Raw genomic sequence first — 24,964 nt, forward strand, 5'->3', positions numbered from 1 at the left:
AAGTAACTCTTGAATGCCAACTCTGATGGGTGAAAATTAAGTAATTACTGTGGCTACCGAGAGGGCAAAAAACAGAATTGCCCTTCTTATGAACCTCTTTATGTTCAGAGATTGGAGGCGAACCATTTAACCTATACCTGCAGTAAATTACTTCATTAAGTGCAGAGTCTTCCTTTAAATCAAAACTCACCCTGACAATTAATTGATCAGCTTTTTAGGTTTAGATTTTTGTCCCATGACTCTTTTAAAATAAGCCCTGTCCACACCCTAACCTGAAATAGTTTGAGTTTACATTTGAATCCCCCACATGACTTTTAAATAAGCCTAGTGAGCTTGGGGCTGCCAGAAAGATGAGAAAAGGACAATTTCAAATGCTCTACTTCATTTCCTCTATCTCTGCTTAGAGCAGCAATACTTTTACTCTGACTTCCTGTTTCTGACACAGGCCTTCTTTTTGGCCGTGTTTATACTTCCCCCTGTCTGTGGTTAAGTGAGTATAAAGCCCTAAAGCTATGGATTTAAGTGCCTGTCTCACCAGCCGCTTTCTCTCTCATTCATTCCTGCGCGTGGGCTCGCACGCCTGCTCTCCCCTTTCTCTCTCTCAGAATGACAATTCCAGGTACAGCTTTCGGTATTGTCTTCTCTTTACTTCAAGTCGTTTCAGGAGAAAGTGGCTATGCACAGAACGGTGAGTCATTTCGAACTTTTCTTTAGGATTTCAGGTTATCTCAAGAACATGCTTTTCGATTGCTCCCTAGCAGACCTGAGCCAGGCACTGGGTTGGAATGGAGAAATTGCCATGTATTCAGTTTTTGTGTGTGTTCTAATAACACCAAGACTGGGTGCCGAGGGACAATCCTGAGAGTGGTTTATAAAGTCTGGGAACTGTCAAGAGAAATTCATTTGACTCTCCAAGTGTGGATCTTAATGTTGTCCATGCGTCTGCTCTCACAAAAAGGCCGAACACCCGTATAGACGCAACGGTTGAGCTTGTCGGTTATATCTTGTTGAGAAATCGAGCTAGATTTGTTTTACTTAGCTTTTTAGGAGGTTTCAAAAACATAACTTTATGATAAAATAATGTCTAGAAACAACAGCTTTGTCTGCACTTACCATTGCTACCTCCCCAGCGCCTAAAAGGGTGCGTAGGACACAGTGGGCATTCAATTACAATATTTAAATTTACAGTATTTGAAAATTTATTTAAAATACTTGTTTTGATAGATTTATGTGAGATTCTTAGTAAGTAACATTGGAGAAAGATCTGAGTGAGTTGTCTCATTGAGATATATTTAATTGTCTTCATATCAACAAATTTACTATCATATAATAGTTGTCTTTGGGAATCTTTGAAGTATTTAGTACCTAGAAGCGGATGCTGCCTACTTAGGAAATACATTGTAATTACAACAAAACTGTAGACAAAGATAAAGCAGCAGCGGCAGGGCTCCCTGGGAAGCTGGACCACCAATTTTCCCCTCAAAATTGAACTCTTTCACTTTAAGAGCTAAAAAGTATTTTCCTATCAAAGTTATCAAACACATCAGCCTAATGACTCAGCTGAGATATTTTAAGTTGTGTAACTACAAGATGGAAGTCCCTAGAATATTTTCATTACAGGATTTGTCAGAGGGTTGACATTTTTCCGTGTGACCGTGTATGAGTCACTGTGTGGGGGACGATCATTATTCCATGGTAAATGCTGCCTTGTGTTTTGCACAGAGATGCGTGGCAAGTAACACATAAATCTTACTCTTTGGAGTGTAATATATTCCCTCTGTTTCTCCCTGGGGGGCCATATTATTTTTAAAAGAAATAAGAATTCTAATTGAAAGCTGAGTGTTCACTTCAATGTTTTAAATTTCAGGCATTTTTAGGAGATCTGTGACCACCCACCCACATGGTCACATCGAAATACTCCTGAGTTTGGTGTATAAACGAACCAGCTGCTGTTTGTTGAAAGATAAATTAGTTCTCCGAGAACCACAAGGATGATCCAGAAGAAAGGGCTACTTTTAAAAAATCCAAACCACTTGCACCCTTAATCAACTACTTCCTTTCAGTGGGAAGACTCTAAACCACACTAATTATCTATAATACACATTCCCAAAAAATTTTTTTATATGAAAAAATATGCTTAGATAATGAGAATTTAAACAATAAGAGGTTAACTCACTGTTGTTCAAAAGCTCTGTGTCATTTTGAGGCCACAGTAATAACGCCTTTAACACGGAACTACTCTTCTTTTTCAAAGGAGCCCCAAAGGTTGCATGTTCATATTCTCAGAATTAGAATTCTTATTTTACCTTTTCAATGCTTATTTCTCAAGAGGAACATACAATAATAGTCATAGCTAACCCTTATCGCGTGCTCCCTCTGTTGTAAGCCAAGTCTCTGTATTTGCACCTCATAATGACATGAATTTACCTACCAGAGCACTGAGGCTCAGAGAGGTTGAGACACCTGACAGAGGACCACAGCTCCAAAGCAGAAACGCCAGGATGTAAACCCACGTCTGTCCAGCTCTGGTGTTGGGGACCTTAACCACTGTGTACACTGCTCTTACCTAAGAAATTTTCAGCTTAGATCGGGTATAGCATTCTCTTTGTAAAATGATGCAATTTTGCAAGTCGTTGAGGGGGATTTTTCTTGCCTAGTAATACCTGCTAAAGAGTCAGTGAGCACATCTCAAAATCTTCCCACTTTAATGGCATGGCCAGTGCTCTGCATATTGTATGAAAATATGCAGTAAACTCCCTTTGCCAGACTAGAGGGCTGAGGGCGGGGCAGTGTCTGTGCTGCCCACGCCCGGCGTCTCCCGCACTGTCCCCTCTCTGGGTGGCTTCGTATGTTGAAGTGTTTTGGAGACAGAGTTGATTCATAGATGTCTGAGTCCAAACAGCAATACAGGTTCTGTGGTCTAGGGTGAGTGGAAGGTCCAAAGAGGGGAAAACATCCAGGTACCGTGAGGACTGGCTGTAAGGCAGGCGGGTAAAAACTACCCAGAACCTTCCCACTGAGAAAGGTCCCCGCTCATAGGAGCCAAGACCTAAGCCTGTAGGATTAGGAACGAACATGCTTCGTGAGCCCTGGGCGAGGGCTGCCCCTCATTATTTAAAACTGCTCTGAGGGGGTCTAACCCTGCAGAAACCGCATGAGCAGCCCGTGCTGGGGCACCACTGGGAGCTGGTGGATCCCAGGGCTGTTCAGAGCAAGCAGTGCCCACAGCCCTTGTCTAGGTTCACGTCTCCAGGTATGTGGCTTGGACTGAACCGACCTGTCTCTCAGCTGGTTGTCCCACTCACAACCGGCTTTACTAGCTTCCCCACAGACCTGCGGGGCTATTTAAATGAGGGGAGTGCTGTTTGTACATCTCATGGCCCTTTGGGACACTCCACTGGGCTTCAATTTTAGTGTATTTTATATCCGATTTAAAGCCCTAGAAGCATCTAATTTCTAGACGGACCTGCGAGCAATCAGAAACACACACGCAAGCGCTCAGAATGGCTTTGGTTACTCTGGGTTTTCTCACGTTCTGGTCTGAGTCTATTTGCTGACAGATTTTTCTCTATTAGATATTGTGAAATGTACATACAAAAATGTTCATTTAAACTTAGGGGCTTCAATCCAACTTAAGAAATGAAATACTATCTGTGACAGACTGAACTTTCCAAAAGTGACGGCAAAAAAGTGTCTGGTTCCCCAACATGATTTTCAGAATGTGCTCTTATCTGTGAGATACCAGGTATCTATAGAGGAAGCACGGTATCTATGCACAGAAGCAGCATCTGTAAGATTTATGGGACGGTCCATGAGATCTAAGTCTTGTCAGAGTAACTTTTTCCTAATCACATTTGCCTCAGTTCATAGCTTAAGACAAATTACCTTAAATAAATATCCACACAACAGAGATCATCAATGGTGCTTTCAGTTGGAGCGCCTAGTCAGGCATGGGAAAGCTACCCCTCAAAAAGGGAACTTCTGACTGTAAGACTTCTATCATCTTCCTTCACTCAAAAAAAAATGCTCAAGGGCAATAAATGAAGATTTGTAATAAAGGTAGCATGCGGATATGGAAAGTATCTCTTACATAAAATGTACAAACTAGTGCTTCATCCTAGATCTCTAAAGCACGAACCTAATGGCAGAAATATTTAGAAATATTTGGAGGTTATTTTCTTTCTTTCTTTTTTTTTTTCAATCCTCACCCGAGCATATTTTTTCCATTGCTTTTCAGAGAGTGGGGGAGAGAGAAACATCGGTGTGAGAGAGACACGTTGATTGGTTGCCTCCCGCATTCACCCCAACTGGGGCCTGGGGTCAAACCTGCCACTGAGGTAAGTGCCCTTGACCAGAATGGAAACTAAGACTCTTTGGTCCGAGGACCGACGCTCTAACCACTGAGCCAAACCGGATAGGGTTGGAGGTTATTTCTTAATTGCGATGATTCTTATTTTTTCTATTAGAAAAATCTGTGCCATTAGGTTTTGTTTTGATTTGGGTTGTTTTTTGTTTGTTTGGTTTGGGTTTGAAAACTGTTTCTGGTCTTTGCCTTTGGGCTTTTCTTCTTTAGATAAACTATAATCACTTCTTTCAACGAATTTTTTTTTTTTAAAATATATATTTATTGATTTCAGAAAGAGGGAGGGAAAGGGAGAGAGAGAGATAGAAACATCAATGATGAGAGAGTCATTGATCGGCTGCCTCCTGCACGCCCCCGACTGGGGATCGAGCCTGCAACCCAGGCACGTGCCCTGACCGGGAATCGAACCCTCATCGCCTGGATCCTAGGTCGATGCTCAACTGCTGAGCACCCCCGGCCGGGCTATAATCGCTTCTTTATGTCTGCCCCAGGGCTGCCACTTCATTAATGTCACTGCAGATCTCAGAATCCTGAACTGATTTGCCTCCTTAACAGCTGCATGTTTGCTCCCCAGGGGACCTGGAAGACGCAGAGCCCGACTACTCGTTTTCCTGCTACAGTCAGCTGGAGGTGGATGGGTCCCAGCACCTGCTAAACTGCACTTTTGACGACCCCGACGTCAACAGCACCAATCTGGAATTTGAAATATGGTGAGAAGTGCTGGCTTCGCTGGGTGCTTAGAAAGCCTCTATCTTTTCCTATGCTGGGCAGCAACAGTGGCAAAGGAAGGAGTGTGGGGGCTAATTATCAAATATTATAATCGAATTAATTTGGAAAGCTTCCTGGAACCCCTTGTGCTTCACCAGAAGACCCACGCAAAGAAACTTACAGGTTCATCTTTCAGGTCCGGTTGTTACAACCAAATGATAGTATGGATTTTGGAGATCCCGCATCCCTTCTGATGTCATAGCAGAATTTAAATCCTGGTTTGCCTAGGACACCCCTAAACAATCTCCTGGCGTGACACGAGACAATCTCGCATCTTCAAGTTGCGCTCTGGTGTCTGGTTTCAAATCCCGACCCTGACACTTACCGTTTTTTAACCTAGAGCTAGTTATGTAACTTATCTATGCCAGTTTCTTCTCCTGTTAAATGAGATATACTACCTCGCAGGGAGGTTGTGATGACTAAATAATTTAATGCTTTAGTAATTTCATTAGAAAACACATCCAGTATGTAACAAGTAATGAAAAAAGGCATTAAGCAAAAAAAATCTATGAATATAGATGGAACTTCCACCTTCTTGAAATAATTTGACTTTAGATGATATTCTCAATATCAATTTTCTAAAAACCAACAGGAATAAATTGGCTCTTGGTTTCATGAGGCCTCAGAGAAAAGGCCAAGAAACAGGGAAAGTTTCTGTTTTGAAAGTTTGGTAAAGAGCTCAGAGAGTGGTATCTCTTCCCTCCCCCACAAATCAGCTCTTGCTGTTAAGGGTTACTATCTCTGGTGACTTGGAAAAAAAATACTCTAACATGAAATTCTGATTTGTGGCTATCTCCAAATTCCTATCAGATGACACAATTTTAGTTTATTTCCTAGTAAGAAAAGTGGGTCAGGATCCACCAGTAGCAAAAGAGGGCTTCTTAAATTCTGTAGACACTCAGCCAATCCCCTATGATATGTAGTCTAGATAAGCCCTGAATTCTACGTCTTACATTAATTTAATTTATAGGAGCTCCCTGCATCTGTTCATGCAGAGATCCCTGCTGCAGTCACTGGATAGACATGGTCTTGAACTTGAACTTCATAGCATGTTCTCCATCTGCCTCTGTCAGTTCACTTCTATATAATACACTTTCCAGGAATAAAATATGTCGAGGGAACAGGAACCTACAATATCCAGAATCTAGGCTGCAACTAGACTACGCGAAAACGGCCAACTCATTCAAACGATGCACTCACTTTTATGGGCAAAATCTCCTCCAGCGTAGAGGTGTGACTTTGTGTTCCCCAAGCTGCTGTTGGTGGACGTCAGTGATCACTGTGGTTTCTCTTAGGGAGCCTGAGGCTGACCTCTCTGTCCACTTTCACTCACACGGCATCTGACCACTTCCTTGCCCACTTGAACAAACCTGCCCACTTCCGTTAACAGGTTGCGTATTTTTTGCCTTATTTTAATCTATCCATAGCCTTCATTTGAGTTTTTTAACTGGATTCAGATATTTCCATTGGAAAGGAATCACCTTAAGACATGTTTTCAGTGTGAACCAACAACTATGAACCCCTGAGTAGGCCATGGTGTGATTTTCATAAAGGTTTCTGCTCCTCGTGGGAGGATTGGTGGAACCCCCAGGTTCAGAGCAGACCACGCATCTCCAATCGAACTCACTTAAACAGAGCTGTATTTGCTGCTTAGGTTGGATTTCTTTTCCACACTGAAACTAGCTTTATGGAGCTCCCCCCAACCCCCCATTAATATAAATTTATAAAGAAGAAACTGGAAATCACTGAAAATTATGCTTTCTGCTAAAGTCATCATTACACAACTGGGATTGTCTCTAGAAACCAGGTGCTGTTGCCCAGAGGGCTCACCTGGGGCATTTTCTTAGGTGAATTTACCAACTGCCTGATCTAGCTGTCAGTCTCCCAGGTTTAGAAACCTAGTTACTTAGTGTTCAATGTGAGGATCCATCTCTCAGGGATGAACTTGAATTAGCCAAATCACAGAGCTGAATTGCCGGCATACCAATTGACTACTTCACAGTGACAAATACAACTGTCACAGAGACCCAAATATTCGTGCTGGGCTCAGGGTGGTGTTTGGGAGAAGAGGGACAGAAGGGGTCCATAGGTTGCATATTAGTATAAATTCACTCTTACTGGTGGACCTGAAAATACTTCATTTACCAGAACTCTGACCAGCTGTCACGTACCTGGAGTGACAAAGTAGAGGTGCTGGGAACAGGCATGTAGGCTGGAATTCCAAACTAGCTCTGTGACCCCGAGAATTATTCAAGCTCTCTGATAGTCACAGCTGTCTTGCATTGGGATAGAAGCATTAGTGTCTAAAATATTGTCAGTGCTTGTGAATGGTACTTAATTCCCTCAGTAGTCTGATTTTCAGTAAAAAAAAATGTGATCAAAATGTTGTTCAGTAAATATAGAAGCAAACAAAGGAAATTTGTTGATTTTAAGACTAGAGTTATTTGGTTCAGATCTCAAAGTGATTAAATTTTTTAAATAAGTGGCCAGCATTTAAATATCTAGTTATCTCTTTAAAAATCAGGTTTCATAATACTAGGCATGTACATCATGAAAATAGATGAACAGAATTCTGGCTGCTTCCATAGATGGGGACTTAAATATCAGTCCTGAAGTTAGGCCCACATTTCTCATTTTAATCACCTGCATAGGTACTTGAATTTGGGACTGTGCTTTTTAGGTGTTTGCATAATTTTTATAGCGAGTTCTCAGAAGGCAATTGCATTTCCTTTATTTCCACATTCTTGGGGGCACCACAGTCACTCCCATGTACCGCCTACAGATACCACTTCAAATATGTCATGTTTTGTTTTCCTCAATTACCACCCATGTCACAGGCTACACCCTGCCGATTCCACCTCACACTCTAGACTTCACTAGCAATTTCTGTCTACAGTAAAATACACAAACTTTCAAAGGTCTTCCATGTTGTTGCGACAGAGCCTGTCTTTTTGGGCCAAATAAGGAATAAAAGCTAAAGTTAATTTTTTTTTAATGTTTCCATATAAATATCACCATCACACTAAACTATACAAGACTGCAGAAGTTTTAGGAAGATGAAGGTGGGGTAAAGAAACAGGTGCTTATGGTCTCTGGCAGCCTCTCCCTCTTTTCAGAACAAGGGGATTTGTGTGAGTGATTTAGGGTTGATGTTCCCAGAGAACGTCCCACAGGGTCAAATTCGCTATCCTGTTGTACTACTCAGATACTGTTCCTTAAATACCCTAGAATGGTTCTATCCAACACAATTGCATTGTGAAATACAATGCAGTTCACAAATGTGCAAGCCAAATGTGAAATTTTAAGATTTCTAGAAGCCACATTTTTAAAGGGAAAAAAATAGGTGACATTAATTTTAATGATATATTTTATTTAACTTAATATATCCAAATATTATCAACATGTAATCAATGAGAACAATAAATATCAATGGGATATCTTACATTCTTTTTCATACCAAATCTGGTATTTCATATCAAGAGCACCTCTTGATTCAGACCAGCCATATTTCAAGTGTTCAATAAGCGTGTGGGATGGTGGCTATTGTGTTAGGTCTTGGAATTCCAGAACATTCCTAACCCTGGCAATACATAGTTAGCAACCAAGTCAATTGTTTTAATTTAATTAAGTAAATTGAAATGAATTGGGAGAATTGAGTTGAACGACTCATGGGGACACACTAAGTTTCCTCCAATCACCTGAAGCCGGGGTCAGTGGCACGAAGCAAGGCTCTCTGTTCCAGGCCACAGTTTTATCTTAGTCTCCTGACAGGACTTTCCCCTCTCAACCCCCGACCCCATAAAGCAGCTCCTGGAATTCAGAACCCTTAAAAGGATGCCCAGGCTCACAAGACAGATGATCTTCATTTTTTGTTGCTCTTTAATTTCATTCCCCAAAAAGTGGGAATGAACTGAGACTACCATTTTAGATTCTTCTTAAACTTCCAACAGTACCAGGAACTTGCTACATGTTAAGGATCTATAGCATAATATTCCACACAATCTTTACTTATCAGTATATTCTACACTTGAGAATTTTTCCACACCACAAATTTACCTAAAATTTAGAAATGGGATTCTGCCCCAATTTGCCCCTTCGGTCCTTATACATCAAATCATGGCAATGTTTTCATCTTCAAAACTTCCCATATGACACTGCTCCCCAAGGAGTGTTCCCTGGTATCCGTCTAGCTTACCTTAAACACTGGCATTTACTTTTACTCTACCCCAAGTAGAGTAGTGGAAAGGCCCATCTAACCCAAAAAGGAACACACCCTCGACAAACTCTAACAAACACAAGCACACACACACACTCAAACCCAGAATAACTACATACCCCTAAAAGATAACAGTTAACTAAAAAGCTACATTTGGGGAAGGGGGACAATTTTAAGGAATGTTCCACAAAGAGAAAATGTATTTAGTCAATTAATAAACTTAAATGGAGCTTAACCTGTCACTCAGAGACCACAGCAGCTCAAAGGTGAGTGATTCTGCAACTAAAGTTGAGGGGTTCTCCTTAGACTTCAGCTGCATGCCCGCCTCACCTCAAGCCACACAGTCCATGAATGATCGTGTAAAGGGCTCAATTTGAGCAAATGCAGAGAAAAGTGTACGCACATCCAATTCACGGAAGAAAACCAACTTGCATTCTGGGTTAGAGGTAGTAAGGGACCTTTTTAGAACCTGTTCCCTATGATTAAAAAAAAAAAAATGTACGTGATTAATGAGAAGGATTCTTTTTACGTAAGCAAATTTACACGGAGGTACTTTTTTCTGCCACAGCCCCCACTTCCAATTTTACCCAGCTATACGTCTCTTTAGGGCTATTTGGCTGGTTTGAAAGAGCGTGTAGGAAAAGCAAACTGGTAATCCTGGTTATCACAGGAAAGGGAAATTAAAAGGAGGGTTGAGAAAGGAAGGGAAGTAGTTTTACTTACTTTTGTGTTGTTTAATTATTTTTATGATGAGAATACATGCATTGCATTGCTTCTTTAATTTTTATGTGTTTCATTAATCTATTTCGTTTACTTTCTTTGTTGATAATTCATTTTGTTTTTGTTTTTAAAAATATATCTTTATTGATTTCAGAGAGAGAAAGGGAGAGGGAGAGAGAGAGAGAAACATCAATGATGAGAGTCATTGATCGGCTGCCTCCTGCACGCCCCCTGCTGGGGATCGAGCCTGCAACCCAGCCATGTGCTTGACCAGGAATCGAACCGCAATCTCCTGGATCCTAGGCAGATGCTCAACCGCTGAGCCACCCCTGGCCAGGCAATAATTCATTTTGGGAGTAACACTTACCTATGGTGAAAAGTACAGATCTTGAGTTCTGAGAAACAAATCTAACATGTAGCCATCACCTCAGTCAAGATACAGAATGTTGTTTTCACCTAGAAGAGCACCCCAGGTCCCCTTCCAGTCACTCTTTTACCCCTATAGCAACCACAGTTCTGAATTCTATCACTCTTTGGGTTTTCTTGCCAGTTCCTGATAGTTCTTATAAATGGAATAACACACCGCTTACCCTTTTCTCTCTCACTCCTTTCACACAACACAATGTTTTTGAGATTCACCCATGTTGACTCATGTCTCATAACACCTTTTCAATTGTTGAGTAGCAATCCCATTGTATGAATATATCACAGAGTTTAATCCTTTCTCCTCTTGATGGACATTTGAGTTCTTTCAAGTTTGACACTATTATTTTTTAAGTTGTTACTAATATTTTTGTTCAAAATAGCTTGTCAATACACAGTTTTGTTTCTCTGTGGGTTTCTCTGAAGTAAAAACCTCGGAGTGGAATTGCCGTACAGTGGGTAGGTGTGTATTTCACTTTGTAAGAAACTGCACAACAGGTTTTCAAAGTGGTTATACCATTCTACCTACTACCAACAATATATAAGCTATAGTTCTAACATTTGGTTTTGAAATAGTATATAGTAATTTTTATTTACATTTCTCAAATAACAAATAATGCTTACCATCTTTTCATTTACTTTTTTTGTATGTCTTTATATTTGCATGTCTTTTTACATTTGTATGTCTTTTTACATTTGCATGTCTTTTTTTTGGCAAATCTCTTGTCTTTTATTGAGTTATTCTTTTTATTATTGATGGGTGTAAATTCTTTATATGTTCTGGATACAATTTGTGTGTGAGATATATGTGTTACAATTATTTTCTTTAATTCTGTAGCTTGTCATTTTATTTTCTTAATGGTGTATTTTAATAAGCAAGAGGTTTTTCATTTTGATTTCTTTTTTCTATTTTATGTTTCTGTTTGTGTCATTACTATTTTTGTCTACAGCCCAAGTTAGAAAGATACTTTCCTCTGTTCTTTTCTAAATGTTTTATAGTTTTAAACTTTATATTTAGGTTCATAATCCATGTCAAATTAATTTTGTGTAAGATTGAGATTTGTATTTTTCATACATTTGCTCAGTTTGTTCTAGGACAATTTGCTGCAAGGGTTTTCTGTTTCCCACTGAATTGATTGGGTGCTTGTATTTAAAATCAATTAACCTTACAGATATGAGTCTATTTCCAAACTCTATACTTTCTATTGGTCAACTTCTCTATCCTTATACCAGTGCTGAACTGTCCCGATTATCACAGCTTTATTGTACATTTGAAATCAAGAGTTCTGAATCACATTTGTTCCAATTTTTCAATTAGAAAAAATTGTTCTGAATCACATTTGTTCTAACTTTTCAGATGTTTTGGTTATTCTTTGAATTTCCACATAAATTTTAGAATCAGCTTATCATTTTTTTTAAATCCTGCTGAGATTTTGTTTAATATTACATATGCCAATTTGGGGAAATTTTCCATCTTTTTACTACCGAATTTGCTAACCCATGAATGTAGCTCTCCATTTATTTAGATCCTCTTTAATAGCCCTCAGGAATGTTTTGTAATTTCCATTGCAAAGGCCTTAAACATCTTTTATTAATTTTATTTCTAAACATTTTATGTTTCTATTGCATAAATAGAGCTATTATCTTTAATTATTTTTCTCATTGTTTGATACTAATCTGTAGAAATATAACTGACTTTTGTACAATGACCTTGATAAATTCAGTTTATTAGTTTCTATAATTATATTGGAGAAAATTATTTTCCATGTAAACAAATGTTGTCTACAAATGAAGGAAGTCTTTTTTCCCCGCTTTCCAATCTGGGTGCCTTTTATTTGTTTCTGTTGCCTAGCACTGGAGAGAGCCTCCAGCACACTGTTGAATATAAATAGTGAGATATTCCTGTCTTTTCCTTATGTTAGGGGAAAAATATTCACAAATTTTTCATTAAGTATATTAATTATAGACTTTTTGTAAATGCCCTTTATCAGGTTAAATAAATATCCTCCTATTAATTATCTGCTAAGAGTTTTTATCATAAATGAATGTTGAATTTTGTAAAGTGCTTTATCTGCATCACTCAAGATGACCAGGTTGTTTATGTCTTTTATTCTGTTAATGTGAATTATATTGATTGATTGTGATTGTTGAACCTATCATGATGTTCTGGGAGCACATCCTACTTCTTAATTATGTATTAACATCAGCATGTTAATATTTTCCTCAGGAATTTTGCATATACATTCTTGAGGGACATTTATCTGTAAATTTCTTTTCTATAATATTTTTTGCCAGCTTTTGGTACCAGAGTTGAGCTACTTCATAATTGAGGTTGGGGAGAGTCCATTTCTCCTCTATTTGTTGGAAGAATTTCAGTAGGATTGGCACTATTTCTTATATACTCCATAGAATTTGCAAGCATATAACCATCTGGGGTAGAGTTTTCTTTGTAGGAAAATTTAAGGGGGGATTGTGTGGGGAGAGATTCATAAAAAATAATAATAATAATAAATTGAATTTCTTTGAAAGAAATGGAACTATTGAAAGTCAATTTCTTCCTCATTTTCACTTTTGGGCAATATCTCTTTTTCATGATTGCTCTAAGGATTGCAATATTCAACCTTACCTTATTAGAGTTTATTTAGAATTAATATTGTACTATTTCATGAGAAATATATGAAATTTGCAATAATATAGTTCTACTTATCATATCCTATCCTTTGCACTATTGTTGTCATATGTTTTACATCTACATATCCTATAAATGCCACAATAATGTCATGATATTTGCTTTAAGCAATCAGTTCTCTTTAAAGAATTTAAGAGGAAATATATATTGTTTTTTATACTTATCAAAGTATACCATTTCTGGTACCCATAATTCCTTCCTGTCGATCTGAAATTTCATCTAGTATCATTTCCCTTTGGGCTAAAGAACTTTCTAAAATAAATTACCTCAATTTTTATTTATCAGGAAGTATCTTTACTTTGCTTTCATTATTAAAGATTATTTTGTGTACATAAGAATTTAAGTTGGACATCTTATTTTTTCTCTTCCAGAGTTTTAAAGATATTACTCCAGTGCCTTCTGTTTCCCATAGTTTCTGATGGAAAGTGATATTTTTTTCCTGGATGTTTTCAAGATTTTCTATTTGTCTTTGTTTTTTAGACATTCAACTATGATGTGCTTATTAGCTTTGATAATGTGCTTTTTTAAAAATTCAGCTTGGATTTGCTGAATTCTTAAACCTAAAAGTTGATTATTTTTTGCCACATTTGGGAAATTTGGAGCCATTATTTCTTTAAATATTTTTTCAGCCAAATTCTTTCTCTCTTCTTGTTCTGGAACTCTAATTACATATTTACCCCTTTGATGTTGTCCTACAGGCCACCAAGACTTTTTCTTTTATTTCAGACCAAATAAGGTCTATTGCTCTATCTTCATGTTCACTGACCCTTTTTTCTGCCATCTTCAATCTGCTTTTAAGCCCATTCCATACATTCAGTACATTTAAAAAAATTTTTTAAATATGTACTTGTTAGTTATACTATTTTCATTTTGTGCTCCTTTATAGTTTCTACCTCTCCATTAAGATTAAACATCTTTTCAATAATCATGACAATGTGTTATGTTTAGCCCTTGAGTATATTTACAAGAGCTAAAGTCATTTTTCTGCTGGTTCCAACATCTAGATCACCTTAGGATCAGATCCACTGACTGCTTTTTTCCTTGACTTATGGGTCACATTTTTCTCTTTCTAGTTATTTGTAGTAGCTTTTGAATGTGGGAAGAACTCTGTTGCTAATGGGGGCGTGGATTCTGTTATCCTCTGGTTAGCTTTGTTAGTTAACTTGTCTAGATTAATCTCCAATTTCTTCTTCTGAGGCAGCACCAAAAATCTATGCTGTTTTTCCTGGAGCCTTCTACCTATTGCTGTCTCATGGCTTCTGGGCCTCCTTCTCACAGGCATCATTTAGAGGACATATAATAGTTTGCATAGAATTTATATGCTGACTTGGTGTTTCCAGTTCTATATTTTCCTCATTTCTAGGCAGTTCCCTCACAAAAAATAGACAGCCACTTAGGGAATCCAAAATTATTTCCTCTAATTCCCTAAGACAAAACTGTGGCTTTTTGTTATATTCTAGGTGCCTGTCACAGTGTGACCCAAGGAGACAAATTTTAAAAAAAGAAAAGAAAAGAAAGGACACAAGGATCTCATCCACCCTTTTAAAAGGATAATATTTCCTCTAGTTTCTGCCTGTTTTTGGTTACTTTCTGGTGCTTTTCAATAAGATTTTCAAAAATATATTGTCCAAAGTTTATAGTAATATATATATATATATATTACTATATATATATGCAATATATATTACTAATATATAATATATATATTACTGGAACTAAACATTGTACATTTGTTAAATAGAAATTTTTAAAAAGAGTACAATTGGGAGCTTTTGGTGTTAGTTGCACAGCACACAACATTCTCTCTTCCTCGGTTTTCTGGAAGCCTGACCCTAATTGGGTATAGGAAGTTACAGAAGTGACAGAGCCTTGCTATTGCATGTTAAGTAGGGAGCATGGGGAAAGGGTTGGTTTTAAATCTGTTGATGGGTTAAAACTAGAGCACAGTCAAAATTACCTATACAAATCCTTAAATTACCCATCAAATATATATGGTTTTATGTATATAATCCTTTATCATTTCCTTTAAGCCTTTTTCAGTCAATGTTTCTTTACAGGCTTTAGTTCTTCAATTTATGCCTGTAAGACATCAAAAATGCAGTTACTATCCCACCTAAACAAAGTATTTGTTTTTCAATGATCAATTATTAAAAGTAGGAACTTTTCATTATTTTCATGAACGTGCTTTGACTATTTTAGGTTCAAGTGCACCTAATGCCTGAGTAAATCATCACTGAGAGTAATGGTAGCAAAAAGCGACATTATTTTCATTCTTTCTCTCTTTGATATACACCTACCCACTCACATACCTACGGGCAGAGTTGAAGTCGTGCAACTGAAGCGTATGTGTGATGCTATCCCATTGGATGCAGAAACTCCCACTTGAATTAAGACAAATCCCCTTTTTGTTTCTACAGTGACGGCCTCGTAGATGTAAAGTGCCTGAATTTTAACAAACTGCAAGAGATATATTTCATCAAGACAAATAAATTCTTACTGATTGGAGACAGCAAAATATGTGTGAAGCTTGGACAAAAGATCTTAACTTGCAGAAAAATGAACATAGTCCATATAGGTAAGAAGATTGGGGGGGCATGATTTCCATTTTTCGGATATCTGAAGATATTGATAGTGTCTGGATTTTCTGTATGTTCAAAGTAAATGAATCATGAAAGCTATTGCATTAGAGAATAGCAAATTCTCTAGTACAAAAATTTTATTTTTTAAATTTTATTCTCTTTTCAACCACAGTTTACATTCCATACCAGTTTCAGATGTATCCCAAATGGCCAGAAAGACCATGCACTCTACACAGTGGTCCCTCTGCTGCCCCAAGCACTCACCTGGCCCCATACCAAGTTGTCTCAACATTATTGACTATATTCCCCACGCTGTCAAATGCATCTCTGTGTCTATTCTGCATCTACCAATTGGTACAGCTTAGTCCCTTCAACTTTTTCACCCAGCCCCCCAACCTCCCTCCCCTCTGGCAGCTGTCAGTCTGTTCTTTGTATCTATGAACCAAATAATTTTTAAAAGAAATGAAAATTTTGAAGCTAATGCTATTAATTCTTACTGTGAGAATTCTCTGGGTTTTCACATTCAATGAATGAGGGTGACTGGCACCTACAGATTGAAAGAGAAGTTCATCTGTATGAAGTATCCAACTGGAGCTGGGTCTCCTGCCATCCACTCACCTATGACCTTTCCTTCCTCACCTCACCTTCTCCTGAATTTTCTGTAGTCTTCTCTCCCTATGCTTACCATATTCTGAGTGTGTTTAGCTAAATAATCATGTTATTTTAAAAGGCAAATATGCCTTCTGTATTAGCGTTCTCCAGAGAAAACAAACAATAAGGGATATATATATATATATATATATATATATATATATATATATATATATTTTTTTTTTAATTAAATTAAATTTAATTTTTTTTAAGAAATTGGGTCACATGATTGTAGAGGCTGACAAATCTGAAATTTGTAGGGCAAGCCAGATGGCTAGAAACTGAGTCAGTGTGGGTATTGTAGTCTTGAGTCCCAATTCCACAGGGCAGGCCAGGCAGTCTGGAAACTCAAGCAGGGTTTTTATGTTGCATTCTTAAGACAAAATTGCTACCTCTTCAGGGAGTCTCAGTCTTTGCTTTTCAGACCTTCATCTGACTGGATGAAACCCACTATGTTATGGAGGGTAATCTGTTTTACTCGAAGTCTACTGCTTTAAATGTTAGCTATGTCTTTTAAAAAACATATTGTACCTCTAGGCTAGCATTTGACCAAACAAACTGGCACCATGTTGACACATGAAATTACCATCGTGCCTTCCTAAGAGACCTGTTATTGAGGATTGATCATGAATATGATTTGACCTAGAACCAGATTTTTTGCTAAAAACCATATTTAACATAAAATTTTAATTTGAATTTGAATTACTAAAATCATCTGCATGTTTTCCTTGGATCTATATAATATCCATATACATAATAATACAAATCAATAAGTTCATTCAATTATCTGGTTATAAGTCTATTAATTACCAATATACCATTTGGTTACCAAGCAAGTAAATCAAAACAATCAGGAAGACTGAAAATTTAGACATTAAAAATGTTTTTCATTACTTAAAAAAGTTTATGGTCCTGAGGTAAATAAAGTTTGTTTTCAAAACCTCAGATATACCCTGGTATAGGAGAAAGTCTAAACCAATTACGATATATCAGTACAATGGAATACTAACTACTTGTCCGTATTGTACCTATGGAGGTTTCATACACATGTGTGAAAACTGTTCAAAGTGATTGAAGAGATGAGTTCTTTTGCTGGCTTTAAATACTCTGGCTCTGGATCTCCATATTCTCAATGCCCCCGCCACCTTTACCTTCAAAACATTAAATTAAATGTAGGAGAACAATACTCATTAGAGACAACAGAAGACAAAAGCAAAAGTTCCAGAGGTGAACAATTATCTTGTAAAAACTCAGAGGAGGTGGGAGAGAGACATAGACACAGCAGGTGTGCGTGCTGTCCGGGTGGGGTGACAATCACAGTATGTGACACGGCGAGCTAGGTTTTGCTCATTTGGAGACTCGGCTCCTGTGGATGGATGTTCAGTGTGTGCCCTGCAGGTTTACCGTTTACACAGCAAATACGATATATTTGCTCTCTGAAGACGGGCAGAGAGGGCAGAGACTCTCAGTCCTCTGACAGAGTCCTGGGGCGTCAGAGGAGAGCCCCTTCTTACAGAAACCTGCTGCACTCAGACCCGAAGTGCATCTTTTACAGTGAGCACCTGAGCTCTCATAGGCTGGGGGGGGGGGTCCCTGCCCCATCTCAATCCCCAAGTCTCACCTGCCCAAGGCCTTGAAGGGTCCACATTCTGTACCACCCCGCAGACTACAAACCTGACATGCCTCATTTGAGGGGTAAGGGGGAGAGGCAAGGCGTGCGCACCGTTGGTGGCGTGGGCCCCCGTGAAGGGGGTGGTGAGAGTGCCTCGGGGCTTAGAAAGCACCCCTGGGCAAGGAAGGTGAGAAGTGGTGGAGGCTTGTCTCACCGTAGCATCTTCTTCTGGTTCCTAATGTGACACTTTATTAACAGAACTGTCACTTAATTAAATTTAACCCGGATGCCCCTGATTGGACCTCAGAGCCAGGGCTGCCTCCTCACTACTTCCCCATCTTTAGGCGTGGACCCCCCCCCCCCAATATGTCTACAAGGGCAGCTTCCCGCCTTCCCACTTTTCTTGGGTAAATTTATGTAATTGTTCATGTTGTGCAAGAATAAATACACTTTTTAAACTGCTGCTTGAGGAATGAGCATCTTTTTCAAATGTGCTCATAAACAGCATTTAGGCTAGAGGCAGACATATGGGGAGAGGGCCTGACCAAACCAGTGGGGGATAACAGAGTCCAGAAACAAAAGCTAAACGAAGAACAGTGAGCACCAGGTCAGACAGAATTGAATTTAAATCCTCCTAAACCATCCCGCAGGGGCCTGAACAAAAATTAATTAATGTCTCTGAAACTCAACTTCCTCATCAGTGTAGTGGCGATAAGTGATTGTTGATGGAAGATGGTGTAAGTGAAGCACTTGGCACTTAGCAGGTATATAATCAATATTAGTCTGGTCTTCCCTTAATTATTCTTTTATCTTCCTTGGGAGATGGGGATGGAAGGAACTCAGTGGCAGAGGTTTTGTTGAGAATGGGATTATTTCCTTGAATGAAGGGGAGGAACTGGCTTGGCAGGTGTAAAGGATTGACAGCATTCTCTGTTGGTCTTTTTCCCTATACCCATCCCCTTCCCTCCCGCTTCCCTGTAGGGCATCATTCCTTTATCTAGTGCATCTAAGGGTAAAAGTGGTTCAACTTCCCCTCTCAGGAGACATCCAAGGGTGAAGAAGGAACCACTTCCTCTGTTATAGAACCTCTGGAGTTATACAGGAGAAATGTAGGCAGTCACCCCCATGAGCAACTGATGGTCATACTTGGGCCAAATTCCACTGCACGAGTTCATTTTACTGGGTCAGTAAGTCAGTCTTAAACCCCAGTTCAGACTGCCCAGAGTCCAGTTCAGTCTCCTGAGTGAAAGTTTGATGAGCACATACTCTCCCATTCATTAACAACAGGTTTAGGTTAGATTTTAACCTCTGTTCCTCCATTGTTGTCTGAGATCAGCCATGCAGAATAGTGGCTGCCCCATCTCTAGATAACTGACTTCCCAGGCTTTGGTGGAAGAGCAGCTAAGAGGCCAAGACAGGGGAGCCTCCAGTAAATGGTGGGGAGGCAGCCTGACACACATGCTCTTCTAGGAATTCAGTACCTTTCTCTGCCTGAAATAATACCTATCTCCCTCCAACAGCATTTCATATATGGTGCATGTGATCCTAACAGCAACTCTGAGGCAGGCAGGCAGAAGGAAGAGACCAGAGAGGGGTTTAGAGTAAACGCAAATGAGATTGAAGGAGGGGACAGCCTGAGGTCACACTGGAAGTTCCAAGCGAGGGCCAGGATGCAAACCCTTGACTTCTATATAGCTGAAATGAGGTGTAAGCTTATTACCTGATCTTACTGGAACAATGAAGACTCTGCTTTGGGGCTAGTTATTAACAAGTATTCAAAAAGTGAAGAGAATGTCTTTTAGTATAAAATTAGCACTAGCTGCTGTAACAAATAAGCCCTAAAACATGATATCTCGAACACCATTAGGTTTATTTCTTGCTCTCCTAAGAGCCAAATGGGTGTTTCTAACCTGTGAGTAGAGGTCCTCAAAGCAACACTCAGGATTCCTTCATCCACTGTCTTCAATATATGACTCCAAGAGGTGAAAGGGGAACACGTATGGGGTCACACACGTGGGGTTTCTAGGCCAAGATAGGAAATAACACACATCACTTCCACTCACACTGCTCACTAGGCCACACCCAGCTGCAAGGGAGGCGAGGAAATGTAGTCAGGCTTTGAACCAGAAACAAGAAGAAATGGTTTTCTAAACAGGAATGTGATTTTCAGAGTAGATGAACTTTAAAAATTATAATTATTTTCTTGACTGCCCTATAGGCTGACCTCATTTCTTTTTTCCTTTCCAGTTAAACCTGAGGCTCCTTTTGACATAAGAGTCACCTATCGTGAGGAAGCAAATGACTTTGTGGTGACATTTAATACGTCACACTTGCAAAAGAATTATGTAAAACAATTACTACATGAGGTCACCTATCGCCAGGAAAAAAATGAAGGTGATTGGATGGTACGTGGGTCAACTACATTTATAGATTATGAAATTTATGAAGATGTATATATAAATATACTTAATAAATAAATTACATACATAAATTAAATATATATAAATGTATTAAACTATAAAATAGGAACTTCTTAATGTTACTTTTTTTTTTCCAGTGGTACATTTACTAGGAGAGGTTCCCTAGCAATTTTGTACTCAAAATGTACCTTTTACTGAAAGAAGCTCCTAAGAGTAAAAGCTTCAGGTCCCACAAAACCTGAATCGCCTCTGGCCCAGTCTTCTTCTAACTCTGTGTCTTTTTGGGTGGGGCTGTGTTGTTGGTGGTTTTTGTGGGAGTTTTGTTTTGTTTGCTCTGTTTCAGTCTTTATGATGTTTCTAAATTAGGTTGTTGGACTAACAATATAGGTCAAGACTAAATCAAAATCAATCTTCTTTACTTGGGGGCCTCAAAAAGTATCACATTTAGCACAACTTTCACAAGCAAACCAGGCAAAAATATCTCCAAGTCATAACCGCAGCTGGTTTATAGAAGTTGTGAGAGTGGAGGAATAGAGTAAAAGAAGAGAGGAAGGTAGAATTATATTTTTGTGAAAGAAAATGATTTTTGCTCACTAGTCTTACCACTTCCTTTCATCTCCTTTTGGGATGTGAAAGGAGAAAGGAAAAGCAGAGATTGAAGTGTGGGAGAAAGGTGGGAACCTGGGAGTGATTTATATCTTCCCAAGGCGGGAGAGCCCAACTCACCTGAATAATCACCCATCGCACCGCTTCCTCCTTCCCCACCTGTAGCATCATTTATGAGCTCATAGTCTCTGCCCCAAATTCTGCTGCTCACCCCTCCACGTGGAGATTTCTTCTTGTAACAAATATGAGAGGACTTTGAGGGAATGTCCACAAGACTAAAGATACTCAACTCAAATGACTTGGGAGACCTGGGCAGCACCTCTTTTCTCGTCCCAGAAATGTAGTGGCACTTTTTGCTCTTCAGCACGTGAATTTATCCAGTACGAAGCTGATACTCCTACAGAGGAAACTACAGCCTGATGCAATGTATGAGATTAAAGTCCGATCCATCCCTACCGCTGGCTATTTTGAAGGCTTCTGGAGTGAATGGAGTCCAAGTTTCCACTTCAGGACTCCAGAAACCAAGGGCTCAGGTGAGAAATGACTGTAGAGTCTCTGTTCCCTGCAGAGAGCTTTGCAGGTCAAAGTGTGTGAGAGAGTGAGAGCGAGAGCGAGGATGCCCCTGAGGGCTTTCTTACGCTTTCTTTGGAGAAGACCTGACAACTTTGCCCTTTTTGGAAAGATCAAGGACATGGTGGGAGGCAGGCCCTCAGATGTTGATCAACTGATGGTGCTGTCCGGACTCTACTGCCCTGGGTGATCCTGGGACCTGCTAATACTTCTGAACAAAATCCCCACCTACTGCCTCCAGTTTACCAATTCAGACTGGGATCCCAGTGGCTGGCATCTCTAAGGCTCCTCTAGGGACACCTTTGTGGATGGCAGAGTAGCAGGCTAATGGGGCTCTCTGGTACCCCCTTTCCCATAATAATGAAGATATCCTGGTGGTCTAGGAAAGAAGAGTGCCAGAAGAACCAAAGGACATGCCTCAGGCAGGCCCCTGGGGACCTGAAACACCGCACATATTCCTTCCCTTTGTGGGATGAGGGGAACTGATCGGCCATACTAACCTCTCACCCTCGCCCTGAAAACGGCTGACACTGTAGGGTGGAGCGTTGATAGATCTCATCACCCCCTGTTTGGTTTCTTTCTCTTGGTGATGAGAGTCAGGGAGGGAGTGCTGGTATCTTTAATGCTAGGTCACTTTTACATTTCAAGTGACAGATGTTCTAGACCTGGTCATCTAAGTCAGAGCCACTTGCTGAAGCCAAGATTCCCCCATACGGCTATGACGTCATCCTATTCACCAAAGAGCAACTTTCAAAAAACAATAAATGAACCCAAGTTACTAAATAAATTCAGATCATCCTGAAGTCTCCCTCATGGCATGCTTAATGATTGCTAACCTAGAACTAACCTTGCATTCCAGGAAAGATGGAGCCTGTTCTGCTAATAGTCAGCATTCTGAGTTTCTTCTCTGTGGCTGCGATGATTATCTTGGCCTGTGTGTTATGGAAAAAAAGGTGAATTTCTTTAATCAAATGAGTGGTTATGTGGGCTCCCAGGCAGTCAGAATTCTAATCCTATTTATTAATGAGAAAACCACAAAGGGGAATAAGGCATTTCAGGAATTATGGCCCCAACATCCCTCCTTATCCTCAGACACTCATGAATTTCCCTAGTTTCCTAAGAGGTGAAATAAACCAGACATCAAGTGAATGCTCCCCCCAAACTTTTCCTCCTAAAAGAGTAGGAGTCATGCCTCCATAATGTCTGGGCAACTAAAGGTGCCCATGGAAAATGCAGAATATATCTGAAGTCTTGACTTTTAGCACACACTCATGGGACTTTTGCATTCTACCTGATGATAAGGCCATATTTGTTACATCATAAAAATGTTTTAGATACATACCAGCCAAGTCATTAACACTCTAGAAAGATGCCTTCAGCACAGGGATATTTGCATATCCCAAGAATGCAAATACTCCAATTTGAAAAGCACCATCTTGAAGCAATTTGTCTGGGTAACTTAGAAAATATTCCTCACTTCTACAAAACTGAGAGAGAATGGGGTTGCCACCAGTAGACAAAAGGACTGAGATAACAACATATATATTGGGAGTAGATGAGCAGGTCCCACTGTAGCTTCATAACTACCCCAAGCCACTTCACTGCCAAGCCTCGTTGTTCCTCTGCGCCAGCGCTTTCCCAGAGGTGTATCAGTGTTTCGTCTCATGCCCAGAGTAGACCACTGAAAACAATCTCTGGACCAACTCCTCCACAGATGGTAGGACACTGAGGCCCAGATAAGTCCCTTGCCCCAGGTGACCCACCTAGCTGTGGCAGAGCCAAGACTAGAAATCCATTCTTCTAATTTCTGACTCAGAGCGAGTGGAAAAATGTAATGGGCCTGCTCCCTCTGCCATTCTTTTCATCTATGGATGTCCTCTTATTTCAGAATTAAGCCTATTGTATGGCCCAGTCTCCCAGATCATAAGAAGACTCTGGAGCAACTGTGCAAGAAACCAAAAAAGGTGAGCACTTCCAATGCCTTTCTGTCACTACGTTCAAGGCAGCCCAATAGCCAGGAGTGATATTGCAGAATAAGGAATAGTTGAACCTCAAGTGTTGGTCTTTGGTGCATTCTCAAACCAGGATTCCTCATAAGATTCTAACTGCAGCTTCTGGAAGTAGGAAACTAAAATGAGATACAAATTTCAGAAATTTCCAGTCCTCCCCAAGGCCGGGGGACCCAGCCAGTGGTCATTTCAGACCCAGAGGTGTCATAGCACCTCCAAAAGCAAAAAATCAACTAGAACATGTGGATTTGTTTCTGACATTCCCTGGTAAGCCCCTAGCAGAAGTTCTTCAGATCTTTTCCTGAACAGAACATTTGGTGGTGTGTTTCTCTGGTGCACTCTTTATGCCTTCTCTCTTGTGTTTATTTTTGTTTTTTGTTTTTTTGGTGCAGAATTTGAACGTGAGTTTCAATCCTGAAAGTTTCCTGGACTGCCAGATTCATAAGGTGGATGGCATTCAAGCTAGAGACGAAGTGGAAGGCTTCCTGCAAGACACATTTCCTGCACAACTAGAAGAGTCTGAGAAACAGAGGCTTGGAAGGAGTGAGCAGGGCCCCAACTCGCCAAGTGAGCAGGCAGTCATCACCCCAAAAGCTTTCAGAGGAGATGTACCCCTCAGGTACCTGGCTGGGAATGCCAGTGTGTGTGATACCCCTGAGATCCCCTCCTGCAGGTCCCCAGGCTGCAGGGAAGGTGGCAAGAACAGACCTCATGTGTACCAGGGCCTGCTGCTTGCGCCTGGAACGACAAATGGCAGTCTGCACCCTCCGTTTCCTTTCCAACTGGAAAGCCTGACACTGAACCCGGCTGCCCAGGGACAGCCCCTCCTCACTCCCTTGGGATCAAATCAAGAAGAAGCATATGTCACCATGTCCAGCTTCTACCAAAACCAGTGAACTATAAGAAACCCAGGACTGGAACCATGTGAGCAACAAGGATGACTGAGCTCCCCCTCTGCCTCCCAGCACGAAGAAGACAGAACTAAGGCAACCTCTCAGCACCCGCAGGCCTCAATCCCCGCTCCCCGCGCCCCCCCTGCCAGTGCGACGCAGGAGCTTCCTGCTTCGGGCATCCCAATGACTCAGTTATTCCAGAAAGTACAAAGAGCAGAAAAAAGGGTGGAGGAAAGGATGGAGGTGAAGGGGTGAGGAAGGCAGGAGGAGGCAAGGAAGAAAGAAGGCAGGAGGACAGAAGGAGGGCTGCTATCAGTGGGACGCTGTGTGTCCCGGGCTGTCGGGCGGGGCGCGTCCCCTGCCTCCTCAGCACAGTCCCGGGAGGTGGGGGCGACTGTTATGTTCCTGTGCTCTTTGCACAGGTGATGAAAGTGACGCCGGTAGT

General features: G+C 40.2%; 1 protein-coding gene across 2 annotated transcripts; it reads left to right on the forward strand.

Annotated features, from left to right (window-relative positions):
* The first annotated feature begins 492 nt into the window (after nucleotides 1-492).
* IL7R (interleukin 7 receptor) lies at nucleotides 493-24,736 on the forward strand. 2 transcript variants are annotated; one of them, XM_081132825.1, is made up of 8 exons: nucleotides 493-688; nucleotides 4,938-5,073; nucleotides 15,597-15,754; nucleotides 20,269-20,426; nucleotides 21,412-21,580; nucleotides 22,477-22,570; nucleotides 23,506-23,581; nucleotides 24,019-24,736. In XM_081132825.1, exons 1-8 carry the CDS (start codon nucleotides 607-609, stop codon nucleotides 24,520-24,522), a joined length of 1,377 nt encoding a protein of 458 aa, XP_080988951.1. In that variant the 5' UTR covers nucleotides 493-606; the 3' UTR covers nucleotides 24,523-24,736. The 2 variants fall into 2 exon arrangements, with proteins under 2 accessions (XP_080988951.1, XP_080988952.1); XM_081132826.1 differs by lacking the exon at nucleotides 22,477-22,570 and having other exon boundaries at nucleotides 559-688; nucleotides 24,019-24,090.
* The last annotated feature ends 228 nt before the right edge of the window (nucleotides 24,737-24,964 follow it).

Source organism: Miniopterus schreibersii (assembly GCF_964146895.1).
Source record: "Miniopterus schreibersii genome assembly, chromosome: 3".
Lineage (NCBI taxonomy): Eukaryota > Metazoa > Chordata > Mammalia > Chiroptera > Miniopteridae > Miniopterus > Miniopterus schreibersii.